Consider the following 14,737-nt stretch of genomic DNA (forward strand, 5'->3'; position numbering starts at 1 on the left):
ATATATATATATTGTAGTGCATTTTAACAAAAATAAAGGAACGCACAAGAAAAGGAAAAAGCAGCAGCTACAGGTTCAAGATAACCGACCAAAAATTAAAGCTAACGCGTAAGTAAACTTAATTTTGTCAGTGCAGTTTACAAGCTGCGTGTGTCAGGCAAAAAGCATTCAGCATATATGCATGCTACTTACTGTATCACAGACGGCCCACTTTGACATGCGAGGGGACCTGTGCCTACGACTACCATGAAGCCAACAGACACGGTGAAATTGAAATGGAAAAAAGCAACTTTTATTGGTCACAGTGGTTCGCTGCTAGACACAACAAAAGCATGGGCCCCGTTACACTTTGGCGTTAGATATGAAGAACCTGCACCTCTCGGTCAATGCGATAAAAACCCTGCTTCGAAAAGAATGTTGAGCAGTTGTGATGTGGTTGGCGATGCGTAATATGAGCACATAAAATGCCCGCTTACCAATTAGGAGTAGTAGTGTTCCAAAGATGTGTTCCAAGAGAGAGTGAATATAAGAAGCTTTCTTAAGCTACCCCTGACCATGGCATTATGAATATGAGAGATGCCATTAAAACTGGGAATGTGGGCTGTGCCATCAGCTACAACGGCTGCCAATCAACGGTTCTGGCTTGCTCCGTGCTGCAAAGTGCAAAACAATGCAGGCTTCGGCAATGGAGCAAAAAGTGCTAGTCAGTGTACTTTATTTCACTGACTATGACTCCCCAACTTGCTAAATATACAAAAGAAATACAGTACATGACAAGTGCAAACTATCAACTGAATTTCTGGTGTCACTAGCATCAAATTGACCATTATGCTGCACAGGTGCTTTCGCCAGAGGACGAATTACGTGTAGTAGTGCAACGGTTCTTAAAGTGTGCTATAAAATTCTCGATTTGTTGAGGCAAATCACGAAATGCTCAAGCATCTATTTTTTTCTTACTCGCAATTAGGAATGCTTCTCGCATTTCCATACTGCACTCCATTGTTTTACAAACAACTCCTGCTCAAAGTGTAGACAAATAAATCCATCTGGTGTGCAAAACCAAGAACAATTAGAAAAAAGCCTCCAATGTGCTGCGATCTATGAAGAATAGCCAGAAACAGTCACTTTTTGATTTGAGTGGCTGGCATATCGCCAGTCACCCTCGACTTTGTCCTTGGCCATCGCGGCCGGTGGATCGCTAGCTGTGGAAGCGAATGGGTCTAGTGAACAGGCTGAAATTGTGGGTTCAGCTTCCGCCGGCAGCAAATTCTTTTTCTTTTGTCCACTTTCATTTCCCTTTACACACTTCAATTAAAGCTACAATTAATTTCCCCCATGCTTTCCTTGGCTTCATTATCTGTTGGCTTCATATGGTCGTCAGTAAAGAAAAATTAACCCCTCGGTTTGTCGCCTTCTTCACATTCAAGCATTTTGCATGACGTGCCCGTTGTGACCCCCCTAACTGCTTGTAACACACCGCAGCAGGCAGGCGAGAACTCGTGGCTTGGCAGCACTTGTGACACTGGCTGCACTGTCAAATATGAGTTGGTAAGCCTGGGCTAGTATTCTATCCTGCGTCAAAAGACTACAGACCAGAAAGTCTGATTAGGCTGAAGAATTCAAGGATTTGAATACTGTGCTATGACACTAGCCGCTAAAGAGTTGCCGAAAGAAATACTGATCATCTGCTGTGCACCTACGGAAATTTAACAAGCAGGTAGACTCATTGCATGCACTCAGCCAAAATAATAAATGCAATAGTTATATCAGGTTAGAACTGGAGTGCTCTTAGCATTTCTTGCAAGCAGTGCAGTGTCAAAAGGATGTTAAAATGTTGTTCGAGAAATTTGTTGCATCAGTGTACTACAACTATGGAAGAACAGTGGCAGCAATTCTAGCAAGGCTACTGCCAATGCCTTCGCTTGAAGCAACCTCGCAGCAACTACGTGGAGCCTTGTGCAAAGAATAACTATTGCTGTGCAAATGGGTACAAATTTCACCGTGTCTGCTAATGTATCACATTCGTATGTAATCACAACAGGGAGCTGGTACAAGTGCAATAAACCCCTCTAGCAATTGGCACTAGCTTTTGCTCAGGGAAATATGCGTAAATCGCTCTGCCAATAAAACCGCTGGTCTGCTCACACTCGAATTTTCGCAAAGAGGTGCACTTGGTGGTGCTTCTGGTTCTGACTGGTTGGTTTCCTAATAGTAAATAAATGTGGTGCCATCTGTCAGAAGAAGGACAAACTTGTATCAGTGGGATGACACTTGGGGTGCGATCGGAGATGGTTGTTTGGCGCGTTTGTTCGGTTACCGGCGTGCACGATTGGCCTACTTCGCGCCTACGTCGCCAGCCGCGGGGCGCCGCCCCCTCTTTGGTGATGTCAAAATGACGACACGCTCCTGTCAATCATCCGCCCACCGAGCATTTCATCCGAACGCGACGGGAGTTGAGAAGTTTAGAGCGATCATACGGCTTCGCATAGCGCGTCTGGTGGATTGGATTGGATCCAACAGGCGGCCTTTTCGGCTGCGGAATGGCACGTTTGAATCCGATCCATAGTTTAATTCTAGAAAATGGCGCTTCCATTGGAAACTTAGGTTGTTGTGCTGGCGTTTCTAGAGGAAGGAGGAGAGCGGGTGGCGGTGCGAAACGCGTTTGAAGAAATGACAGAAAGTGAATTCCGGCGTTGTTTTTCTTTCTCGGAACAAATAATTCGTTGGTTGTACAGAGAAATCGACAACATCATCGGTGCCAGCGAGCCACTGGGATGTTGTCGCTGCCTCTTGAAAAGTGCGCCACTCTTCCCGCCTTTTTTTTTTCTTTTTCCTTCTCGCTGTGCGCGACACCACCTAGGGAAGACGGAAAGAACCTAATAGTTATAAATTGCAGTAGTCACACGTACTACTATTTGAAAACGTGTTTGGACTTGAGAAGAAAAAATACATTTATTTAGATAAATATTTCATTCAATTGGAAGACGAGAAACATTTGGCTTTGTAGTATACTGTTTGCAAGCAGACGACAAACGACGGAGGTAAACTTCCGGGGAGGTGACTGCTTCCCGATTGGCTGCTCTCTCCGCCCCGCTGTCACAAATTTTGCATACTGCAACTTTGTGACGTTGCAGCAACTGAACAGAACGCGTATCGAACAAAATATCTCCGATCGCACCCTTGTTAAGCAGTTTACCTCATTCTTCTGGTCACAGACGGCACTGTTTCTTTGAAAAAGGAACAACCTGCACTACAGTAACCAGTTGGTGGTACTACTGATTGCGTTTGCACCAATGGTGTCGTGTTATGCTAAAAGTTCATTTATGTGGACTTTTAGTATGACATACCATTAATGGCCTCTGTAGTCACTCTTGCAACCTTACTACCCGCCGTGGTTGCTCAGTGGCTATGGTGTTGGGCTGCTGAGCACGAGGTCGCGGGATCGAATCCCGGCCACGGCGGCCGCATTTCGATGGGGGCGAAATGCGAAAACACCCGTGTACTTAGATTTAGGTGCACGTTAAAGAACCCCAGGTGGTCGAAATTTCCGGAGTCCTCCACTACGGCGTGCCTCATAATCAGAAAGTGGTTTTGGCACGTAAAACCCCATAATTTTTGCAACCTTACTGCTTCTGAAGCACTAATACAAAAAAAAGAATAGAATTAAGTTTATTACATGGTGAAAGACTGAATGACTGTATTAATCCACAGGACTTAACTTGGTAAGGCAATTTGGCTATGATGTGTGCCCTAGTGGGGGCCTTTGAATTAACTTCCACCAGCTGGGGCTATGTGTAATGAACATTGTAGTATATGAGCATTCTTGCATTCCACCTCCATTGGAATGTGACCAATGTGGCCGGGAATTGAACCCGGACTTCAAGTTCAGCAGTAAAATGCTGTAGCCGTACAGCCACTGAAGCGAGTTGGAATGACCACAAAATGCGACAAGACGCGGAAAATGCATGGAGCGTGCTGCAGAGACACTCATAACCCATACGCAAACATTTCTCACAGCAGGTGTGGAAAATTCACACAATGTTATTCTAAAGATTTTGATCATGATGAATATCGCGAAGTATTATAGGTTATGTATTATTGCCTCACTGTCAAATACTAGTTGAATACTTGTCAAATACTACTACTTAAACTTCAACACCGTTATAATGCTGTCGTATCTTGGTTAATGCCGGTCTTGTCCACACATGCTAACAATGTGAAGGATTGCAGAATTCCTATTTTTGGCCACCGGCACCACTGCAAACAATGCTTACTTTTGGTTTGTTCTAGGTGTAACAGTAACGTGCTGCACATAAGTGTGACAATAAAAAGGCATTGTGAAGTGCTAAATGGAGTGGTAAGTTGATCTTAGCGTAAAACTTGACTGCAAACAAGCCAGCAGCTTATATGGAAGAGCAAAGTATGTCACTGAGCAACACAACTGCACGTGAACTAAGGCTCCTGCACATATGAGCAAGGTTACTTTTGTGGCAATGTAATAGCAGCTGTGCATACTGAAGAGCACAGCTTCGTCAACAGTTTTACCTTCAGAAGGGTCAGCGCAGTGAATCTGCCTCTCCTGCTGCTGACAAAAGCAGGCATGGACATGGCAGAAAAATAGTAATGCTTGTAAATACCACAATACTGGTTAAGCAAGGTGTGGTCACAAGTGACACGAGAATCCTGGTAGCGTGGACTGCCACACAGCAGGACCTCTGACATTTTCCTAGCAATGATTCCCAGTGCATGCCAACAAACTGACCCCTCGTGAGCCTAACAAAAGTCCTAGGTGCATGATCTGACTGGGAAAGAAACTCCAGGGGGGTTCCCACACGAACCATGTGGGCTCCCAGCCACGCCCCTTGTGATGTCCTACAGTGCATGCCCTGATTTTCCTTCTCTCCAACATGCGGTACCGCCGATGATGCGGTTCCTCCTCCCAACTGCTTTTGTGGCCCGGGACTGTCCAAATGACCTTTCGAAACACTGTGAACAATTGGAATGACCGTGCCGACATGACACTGTTGTTCGAGACTTTCTTTTTAGGGGTTTTGTATGAGAGACGTTTCTCCTTGGCAACCTCACAGTAGGCGACACTTCCGTCAGCTGAGGGTGCCGACGTTACCTGGGCCAGACAAGCAGCTGCCCGAAGTGGTTGCTGTGTGGCCCAGCTTACAGGAGGAGCCTTGTTCACTACCGCTGCCGTCCAGTGCACTGCAAAAAGGTTGAAAAGAGAGAGAAAGCTAGAGATAGAAACCGACCTCATGTTCCTGAGTTTACCGAATTGATTCGCACCATTCTGAGATTCTAAATGCTCAATAAGGTCTTAGTCTACAGCAAAATTTTAAGCTCTATAATTCAACTGACATTTGGCAAGCAATGCTGCTGAAGCTGTGCAAATAATGTGGTCACAGAAGACTCCCTTCTTATCCCTTCAGCAGACACTTCTTATCTGCGGCACTTTCTACAGAATACATACTTCGTATACTACTACAACTACAAATTGTGGCCATAAGGTTACGTCAATTTACATATTCTTTGTGTACTCTTGTGTTTACAGTATGCAACACAATATGTTTTGGTCACAAGCGAAAATGATGTGCTATAGTTGCTGGTAGCAATAATATCTTACTCTGTTTGTTTGATGGCAAATAGGTAGAGATCTGCGACGCCTTACATGTAATAACAAGTCACATTTAATAATAAGTCATGATTTGTATCATAAAAGCATGATACTTGACATTACGTCAAATCGCATGACGTATATCTATATCTTTCTTTCATGCGTAACACATCATATTTTTTCAGTCGCAAATTCAAGCAGGGAGAGAATTCTTTAGCCTTGGTAGCATTGCCTGCTATGTATGGAACAAAGTGTTGCCTCTAGTGGAACATTAAATCGTTCATCAAAACAGGATACTGGCAATTAGAACCTCACTGTCCAGCAAAGTTGTGGACTATAAGGTGCACACGCACACTTCCCTCTTCATAATGCTTGGATATATATACACAGTCGAATTCTGTTCATTTGACCCTGACGGCACCGACGAAATTGATTGAACTATACAGTGAGTTGAATTAAACGAGATGCACAAAAAATGCCAAAACACACCACCGATTCATTCGGCAGTACATATTTGCACCTTCCTGACACGCACCTGAACGTGCCCACACACACGTGCCCACTCTTTATGTGTCCAAAGCAGAAAATTGACAGATATATTACATTAATGCTCCTAAAGTAATTATAAATCAAACTCGCACCCAATTATTTAACAAGAAAAATGGGCAAGGGTCTAATATGTGTGGCACAATGGTAGTCGGATTTATAAAGTCAGCTTCGCCGCACTGTTTTTAATGTCAGCTTCGCCGCAATACGCCCGTGTTATGCAGTAAAGTATATAAATGCCGCGAATGCAGTTTTGGTTCTGTATTTGATTGCAACGCACGGATATTTTTCGGCCCAATTTTCTCGAGAAAGAAAGGTCCGACTTAGAATCTGGCAAATACCGTAATCAGATATTGTGAGCTACAGTCATTACTTGATAATCTTTTACTTGATGATCTTACTAGGGCAGGCCAAAAATAGGCGTTTTCTACAGGAGTTGATGTTTGTTTAACGCATTCGCTATCCCTTAAGCTCCACTGATACAGACACAAAAGAGGTCACTATTGTGGTCACCATAGAGCTCAGGCACATGCATGCTGACTGGTGAAGTTTGAAGGTGATCCGGCGAAGGTCAATTTTGCAATAGAAATAACAAAGGTTTGGGCCCATAAATATGCATGGCCGCAGGCCAGCCTTAACCTTCGGTCAAGATCGAATTAACGGAAGTCTACAGTATCGGGCCATCTATTTCATGGAAACAGACTTACTTTAAACATCTCCTATTGTAGGCATCACCATTCTGTTGCATCAGCTGGATTACTTAAAAGGGCAGATACTACTTAGAAGACAAATTGCATGAGTTGTGTTAGCTAACTAAATAAACTTCACTAACTAAATTTGTCATTAATCACTTTAGAGAACATGTTCCAATTGCAGAAGTGAAGCTCATCAGAGATGAAGTAAGTTCCACTTAGTAGAAATCCTGCCTTTAGCAACAGTTTCGAGAAATATGCCCTCAAATATGTGGCAAAGGGCGTTGATGTTCCAGTTAACACAAACCAGCGCTCCATTTTCTGCAGTACTCATAATCGATGAGCTAATGACTTCAGAGCAAGATGCTGATAACATGCTTCAGATCGGAGGGTGGAGTGAAAGGGTATTCTGTAAGTGTCCACCTAGTGGACTGTCTATTTCTGCCACCACTGATTGGCTGGAGCTACATAGGCAAGACGGAGGCAGGCTCGGGGCGCCTGCCTCCTTCTCAGTTGTGGCCCAGGCCAGTCAATCAGCATTTCAGCAGCAGCCACAATGGACAGTCCACTAGGCAGACTTTACAAAGTACACCGCTCCTGTGAAAATAAAACCCAACAGGACAGCTCAACAGCACTTTAAGGCATCCTTCAAAGCTCACCACATGTCACCTCGTCAGACTACAGCGAGCCCACATGGTGTGGACTGTGCACTTTTGACTGAGACTGCACAACAAACAGCCACAGGACATTGCTAGATAGTAATCCATTAATCTTGCTGCGCAGAACAATGCAAGGAACAAAGAAAAAAACAAAATGCGTGGGTGTCACACTGAATGCCACAGCCACTGAGCCACTACAATTGTGTGGATAGCGCATTATAGCCTTAGTTACTTTTGTGCCATAACACCCTACATAAGTAACTAACTAATGTCTACAATGGGTACAATGAGAAAAAAAATAAAATAACAAGATGGGTGATTGAAAAATTTACTCACCTGTCACCGCAATGTGATGGCTCCAACCATTCGACCGTGGAATTGCTGGGCAAGCCAGCGGGATTGCAGTGTGCCTGTTGACAGAACAAACCAGTCAGTCAACTGTGCAGTGTGCTGAAGACAGACAGAGTCATAGTGACTGGACCTAAAGTGAGCAGTACTACTGCCAGGAATGCCAGAAGCACCTTCTTCATGTCTGGGAGGTTTGTGTTACGTCACCGCTGCCAATTCAGTCACATGCATTCAGTGGGCTATGGGCATCAAACCCAGGCAAGAGATAGAAAGGGATGCGGTAATAGTACCACGTTCACTTGTCTTAACATTAGCTTGTGTACCAATGCGTACCTTGCTTTCTTGTAGGATGCTGAGGCACTGTTCCAGGCACATGACTGTGGCACACGATGTTGCTTTCAGTAACAACATCTCCTGGGAAAACGAACGAACAGTGCAATGTTTCATCAATCAGTTCACCAATGGGCTTTACCGTCCCAAAAGAGCACAGTGGCTGCGAGAGGCTTCATAGTGGATGTCGCTAGATTACTCCTGACCCCCCCCCCCGGAATTCTTTAATGCGCATCCAAAGCACAGTACTCACGCATTTTTGCATCTGTCCCCATCAAAATGCCGTCACCGTAAGTGGGAATCAAACCCACGACTTCATGCTCAAAGTGTATTGCATTTTGCTCTGCTGCGTCTCAGAGAATGCTACAGAAGTGGCAAATCTGCAGCATGGACACTCACCCGATCGTAATACTTAAAACCAGCCCCATGGCTTGGAAGGCTCTGCAATGGTAGTGAAGAGAGGACACTAAGGAAAAACATAGTTACTGCTAGAAGTCTGCTGCTGAACTAAGATATAGCTATCAAAATAATCCTACAACTCAAGCTGATATAGTCGAGCCTCACCACAACGAATTCACAACCAACACAAAGATGCTATCGTTATATCTGGTATCACTTGAGATCGGCTTGTTAGCTGGCTGCGAGCAAGCCACACCAAGCCGCTGGCCAAAACATACAAAGGCGCCCAGAATGTGCCCTTTTAAGTTGCTTTGCTCTTGCAGAGTCTGATGATCCTGCTACCAGAATGTATATTGTTACGAAGTACTGCCAGAGACAGAGCTGAAGACAGTACAGAATGTCTTTCAGCAGACTGTCTTTCATCATGCATGCCACTGAATGCATTGTAAATAGCCTGTAAATACATTTTGAACCTCAGTTCTCCCCATAACAATATTTTCATCTGCTAGCGAACAAATATTTACTTCGTTGTAGCTGATGGTGTCTCAAATGTTGAATTTTTTTCTTCTTTGGCACTAGAATTTGAAATAAAGCATGGGAAACAACATGTTAGGTTTACTTTGTTATGCTCTGTAATTTGTTATGTAAAGGTTCATCTGCACAACATTCTCAGTTCGGCAACATTTGAAGGCGCTTCCCACGAACCTCAATGGACTGAGCCAGGTTGTGGTAGAGCTTCCCTGCACGTGCCAGTATCTCCCGAACTGAGGAGAAGGCCTCGGCAGGCGTGGCGCTCGCTTCGGTGTGCCCGCCCATCCCAGTCGTGTACCACACCGTCTGCGAGTTGGCCCCCTGACCGGAACCGCTTCCCTTGTCCTGAGGTACCACGCCTTCGTGGGGGCCACGGATTTCCCGCGGTAGTAGTGGAGGGTTTTTCTGAAAACAATGAACACATCTTCATCGTCATCATCAGCCCATTTTCGCCCACTGCAGTGCGACGACCTCTCTCAGTGATCTCCAATTACTTCTGTCTTGTGCCAGCTGACCCCATCTTATGCCTGCAAATTTCCTAATTTCATATCGCCATCCAACTCTCAGAGGCCCTTGACTGTGCTTTCTTTCTCTCGGCAGCCATTCTGTAACTCTAACACCCCTTAATTACCTTACATATTACATGGTTAACCAAGCTCCATTTCTTTTTCTTAATGTAAACTAGAATATGGGCTATCCCTGCATAGTCTCTGATCCACACCGCTGTCTTCCTATCTCTTAAGCTTACACCTGACATTTTCATTCCATCGTTCATTGCATGATCCTTAACTTCTCAAACTTCTTCACTAACTTCCAAGTTTCTGGTCCCTGTGTTAGTACTAGTAAGATGCAATGCTTACACACTTCTTTTCAAGTATAGCGGTATGCTGCCGGTCATGACACGGCAATGCCTGCTGTAAGGACTCCAACCCATTCCTATTCTTCTGTGAATTCTGTAACTACACATTGAAAGATATTCAAAGGCAGATATGTGGGACAAAATGCATGTTTCAAAGGTAGTGTCATCTGCTACAATGAGTGGGGAATAGAAGCAAGACGTGGCAGGAGTGTGAATTCCATGCAACATGCGGCCAAGGACTTGGTGAAGAATCCGACTGCCGATCAGGTGGCTGATGCGCTTGTTCTACATTTCCTAAAGGCCTTGTCTGCCCCTAAGACAGAGTCTGCTCTCCATGAAGTGCACAAAGACAAGAGTAAGAAACCAGTGTGGGACAAATGAATGCGTTACTTTAGCTGTGCTAGTTCCATCACTCAGGTTGTTCATTCCGACTACATCCACCGAGTATCACGGAACATGGCTGCTTACATACAATCAGCTATGACACGAGCGGCCAGTGACTCAAGTGAGGAGTGTAATCACTCACCATATTTTAATAAAGATTTTTCAATTTCTCATTAGCCTATTACAGACATTTCTTTTTTCTGTTTTGTCAGCTGCAATTGTAGTACAAATAATAAATGCAGGGGCTGCTTTTTGTATCAATTTGTTTTAATTTTCCATGCTGTTTGACCTTCGTCATTGTCTCGGATGTCGTCATACCACCATTATGACCGAGAATGGCCATTCAGCAACAATGGATAACAGGAAGAATGGAAATTAAAATGGATCCTTAAGTAATGTAGCCTCAAGGCCCAGGTTTTGTAACATTTCGCTTCAATCTTTATTTTCGTATTTACTTCATCAAGCGCCCAATCACAGCAAATAACGACGGTACAGTGGCCTCCGTCCAGTGATGAACAAAAATATTGGAAAACAAACAGAATCATTAAACAATAGCTCCAAGCCTCCTTTCCATTTCAAATCAGTATTAGAACTGTGCTCAAGTTTGTGTCAGCATTTCAAAGTGATATTTGACTTTTCCAAAACTTGTACTGCTGATCCGCAATAGGTTTATAGCTAGAACTGGCCCAGAAACAGCAGAATGTTATAAAAACTGCCTTGATTTGTTGCTCCAATATAAGGGAAGCAGTCTTTACCCACCGTGTTCAGGAACCCTGCCAGGCATGCAATAAGAGATGCCTTCAAAGCAGTATCACAGCCCATCTTAACAAACCCATGCTGGTGTTATAAATTAGATTACTCTTAATGCAAAAAGAGCACTCAAAGGTGTTCAAAGCCCTCATCCACCAAGTACAGCAAATTAATCGCAGAGCATATATTTCACAGAAAAGACACATAAAATATCAGCAAGCTGCTGTGTGTTGCAGCTATCTTTCTGTACGACTGATTGACGACAAGGGAGACTAGTTGCTACTCGAGGCCTTGATAATCTGCTGTAAGAAAAAAGTAGAAATGTATGAAGGTATGGACAATGTTTTTAGCTGTAAACTTTTAGGAAGAAAATTACTTTTGCAATATTTTGCATGACTTACGCTTGGACAAATTAGGGTCGACGTGCAACAGCATGCGCGGCACCGCGCTATGAAAACTGTCACCCGTACATGCCGAGACATCTGGTGCCAGGCATATGAAATCTTGCAGAAATTATTGTACCCCCAAGAGTGATTGGCTGAGAATATTTCCCCAGAACAAGCTACTGTCATTTTTTCGAACCTCTATCTATTCTCTGCGTTATGAACACTTACTTGAGCTATTGTTTTTGTGTGGTCTTCAGCGACCTTGCGTAGCCTGTTGATCCAGAATTGTCTCTCCTTAGCGTCTTGGCCTGGAAAACGGGAACGTCCGCAGGACACCACTGTGTAGCAACAACCATCATGCACCAACTTTACGGAATAAAGCTGCATGGAAATCGCTCGATAAAGTGCCTACCTCTTAATTTGTACAATTCTCCGCAGGCTGCGCTGACGGTGAACATCTGCCCATCTTCATCGCTCGGCGAAATGACTGCCCCCTGCACATGGTAGCACTACTGCATGAGGGAACAGGCACGTCAACTTATTTGACACACAAAATGAGGCTGCGGCATTTGCAGCCAAGCAGAGTTACAAGAATATCTATCATGTTCATCAGCCTATCATATATGTGAAATGTAGGATGAAAGCCTCTCCCAGCTACCTCCAATTAACTTGTCTCGTGTCAGCCGACTTCCATTGTACGTCTAGAAATTTCCCAACCTCTCCCCATGCCATCCAATTCTTCACTGCCCTTGGCACCCATTCTGTTACAATAGCAGACCACCGGTTATCTGCTCCAAGCATACACTATACTAATTAAAATATCACTACTGTATCAGCTACACGCATTTACCATAAGCTTTAACGTTATGTGCCTAACTTATAAATTTATATATTCAAAACTCATGTGTGTGTGTGTTTTTTTCCCCCTGTTTTTGCTAATTTGCCACTCCTGCTTGGGACTACCAAGGCCTGCAGCACTCTGTAAATAAACAAATTAAAATAATCGAATATTGCCTTTTAAATACCGCACCTCCTTCAAGTAATTCAGCCTTACACATACCGTATATTTCTTTCCATCGCTCGTTGTGGAATCGTTTGTGATGCGAGTGCATGCGTTTTTTTGTGTGTGTTATTTTTTAGGAATACCAGTAACCTGCCAGTCATAACTTGGCAGTGCATGCCGCATGTAGTTACGCAGTATATGAGCCCAAAATGATGAGCGGTTGTTTGCGAACTTACCGCAAGATGAACCGCGCCGCGGGGCTTGCCTTTCTTTACTTCGTCTAACTGAAAAAGCACAAAGCCAACAACACTCGTGAACAAATCGCAGAAACGACGGGAAGTGCGTCAGATGAGCGTACCATGTAGTATTCCAACATTCCTATGTCCGGATTCAGCACAAACCACCTATACTGCCAGCCCTTGACAACGTTTGTGTACTTGTACAGCTGACCCTCTAACGGTTGCCTGCGAATGGGAAATAAGCCGACAGTGAGTACACGGCATGCGTGAGCGAGAGAAGAGCTTAGGTCGATGCGACATTTCGACGCGCAATCAGTCATCTGACTCACAACGCCAAAACGAAAGCTCAGATTTGGAGGCGTCGAAATGTTTCGTTACGCAAATGTGAAAGCAAAGATCGGCCGCATGGTGTTGAGGCCACTTACCTCATCTTGTTTTCTTCGTCAGCGTCAAGTTCCTGCGGGATCAGAAACCGAAGAGCGATTATAGGAACAACACAAAACTGTACGTATGTAGTCCATACACTGCGCTCGAACAACTGATACGCAAACGAATAAACAAGTGACGCGAACACAGATACCAAGATGTCAGCAAGAAGACGGGAGCTTAACGCCTTGATAGTGTCAACAACGGCCATTCTTAGTAGTGTGTCTCTCAGCAGAATTTATCAAGGAAGAAACAATCGCCGTGGAGTCGGGGCGTATGCACAAGTTGCGCACAGTTTCACCGAGCTCGGAACTCCTTTTCTCTCCACTGTTCGCCTCAGCACACCGTCTCTCACACACCGTGTGTACCTTAAGTATGATCATAACTGCCCCCGAGATGACGAACTTTCTCTTCTTTGACTAACGGCACGACAACATCGACAACTTTCGGAAAATGTAAACCACCTACCTCGTCGTCCGCCATTGCGCTCGATCATAAAATTAACAAAACTAGTGGAACATGCGAGAGCCCCAGTCAAACCACTCTTCTTCTGCGGAAAGTCGTTTCAACATGCCGGGCGTTTGAGCAATAAATACGACTTTAGCGCAACCTTGTAACTGACAATATAACTAAAGCAGCATTGTTCTAGTTAGTTTGCATGTTTGTGTTGGCAAAAATCACACAAGGTAGCGCAACGCAAGAATTTTCTGAAAAAGCGCATATTGCATTGGCTTGACCACGGGCTTGACTGCGCACACTTCTAACCATGCTTTTAACTGTGGCGCAGTTTCGCTTCTCGTTTCGTTTGTAGGGCCGCGATAAGAGATCGTTCGAAACGTACGTTCAGTTTGCGTTCAGGATGGTTATTTCATAAAGCGAAAAGGTGCTCGCTATGGATCATGCAAAGTAGTATTTAGTATTTTATAGCCAACGTTGCGTGTACTGCGCATCGTGTATAAAACCGCTGATAGTACAAGTTGCGTTGATAGTGAATTCGCTCAAGTGATCCGTGGTCCCGAGAGGCTGGAACTGGTCCTGAACTTTAGCCTGGCATCACAGTTAGCTGTAAAGAATTTAATTAACCGCTTTACTCAAGCTTCGCTTCGCATAGATTCTATATCATGCGCGTTTGAACTTCGTGAGTTTCTTAAAATAAATTTCGGCTTCTTTCACCGAGATTTAGCGTTGCTGTATGCTTCATCGAAATAGCACCGATTATCCTGTACTGGTCTGTACACAACACGTACAAGCACGCTTGCGCTTTTGTTGTGCACTTCATAATGCATATTTACTTGAAGAGTGGGAATTATAGATAAGAGCACACACAATGAGATGATTTTGCAGAAAATATGACCTTATGCCCTCACGCTGCGTAAACTTCTTCAATTAACAAACTGACGGTGAATGTTCAGTAGCCTTCGGCCCGCGTGAGTCTTGGTCTAAATTCACTTGACAAAAACAGAATAACTGTTGAAGAATAAGAACTTCGTATTATTTTCTACCTCTGTGATTTGCATAATGATCTCAGATTTGTTTAATCTGGTATTCATTAGTACGCCGCA

At 44.2% G+C, this 14,737-nt stretch overlaps 1 protein-coding gene and 1 long non-coding RNA gene across 7 annotated transcripts in view; both read right to left on the reverse strand.

The window, feature by feature from the left end:
• Positions 1-14,737, reverse strand: part of LOC135901960 (oxysterol-binding protein-related protein 11-like) — a 30,793-nt gene that overhangs the window by 13,889 nt on the left and 2,167 nt on the right. For 2 of the 6 annotated variants that reach the window (XM_065431818.2, XM_065431822.2), the window contains exons 2-11: positions 13,175-13,206; positions 12,869-12,974; positions 12,747-12,794; positions 11,920-12,001; positions 11,736-11,845; positions 9,303-9,533; positions 8,598-8,639; positions 8,202-8,282; positions 7,857-7,930; positions 5,126-5,214 (exon numbers count right to left, since the gene is read on the reverse strand). In XM_065431818.2, the coding sequence (XP_065287890.1) occupies positions 5,126-5,214; positions 7,857-7,930; positions 8,202-8,282; positions 8,598-8,639; positions 9,303-9,533; positions 11,736-11,845; positions 11,920-12,001; positions 12,747-12,794; positions 12,869-12,974; positions 13,175-13,206 (895 nt within the window). The other 4 variants (XM_065431820.2, XM_065431821.2, XM_065431819.2 and 1 more) reach the window with 4 other exon arrangements.
• LOC135901964 (uncharacterized) lies at positions 271-5,119 on the reverse strand. Its single transcript, XR_010564331.1, has 2 exons — positions 3,623-5,119; positions 271-3,378 (listed from the first exon to the last, which is right to left on the reverse strand). It is a non-coding gene; the product is annotated as an uncharacterized lncRNA (long non-coding RNA).

Source organism: Dermacentor albipictus, chromosome 9, assembly GCF_038994185.2.
Source record: "Dermacentor albipictus isolate Rhodes 1998 colony chromosome 9, USDA_Dalb.pri_finalv2, whole genome shotgun sequence".
In the NCBI taxonomy this organism is placed as follows: domain Eukaryota; kingdom Metazoa; phylum Arthropoda; class Arachnida; order Ixodida; family Ixodidae; genus Dermacentor; species Dermacentor albipictus.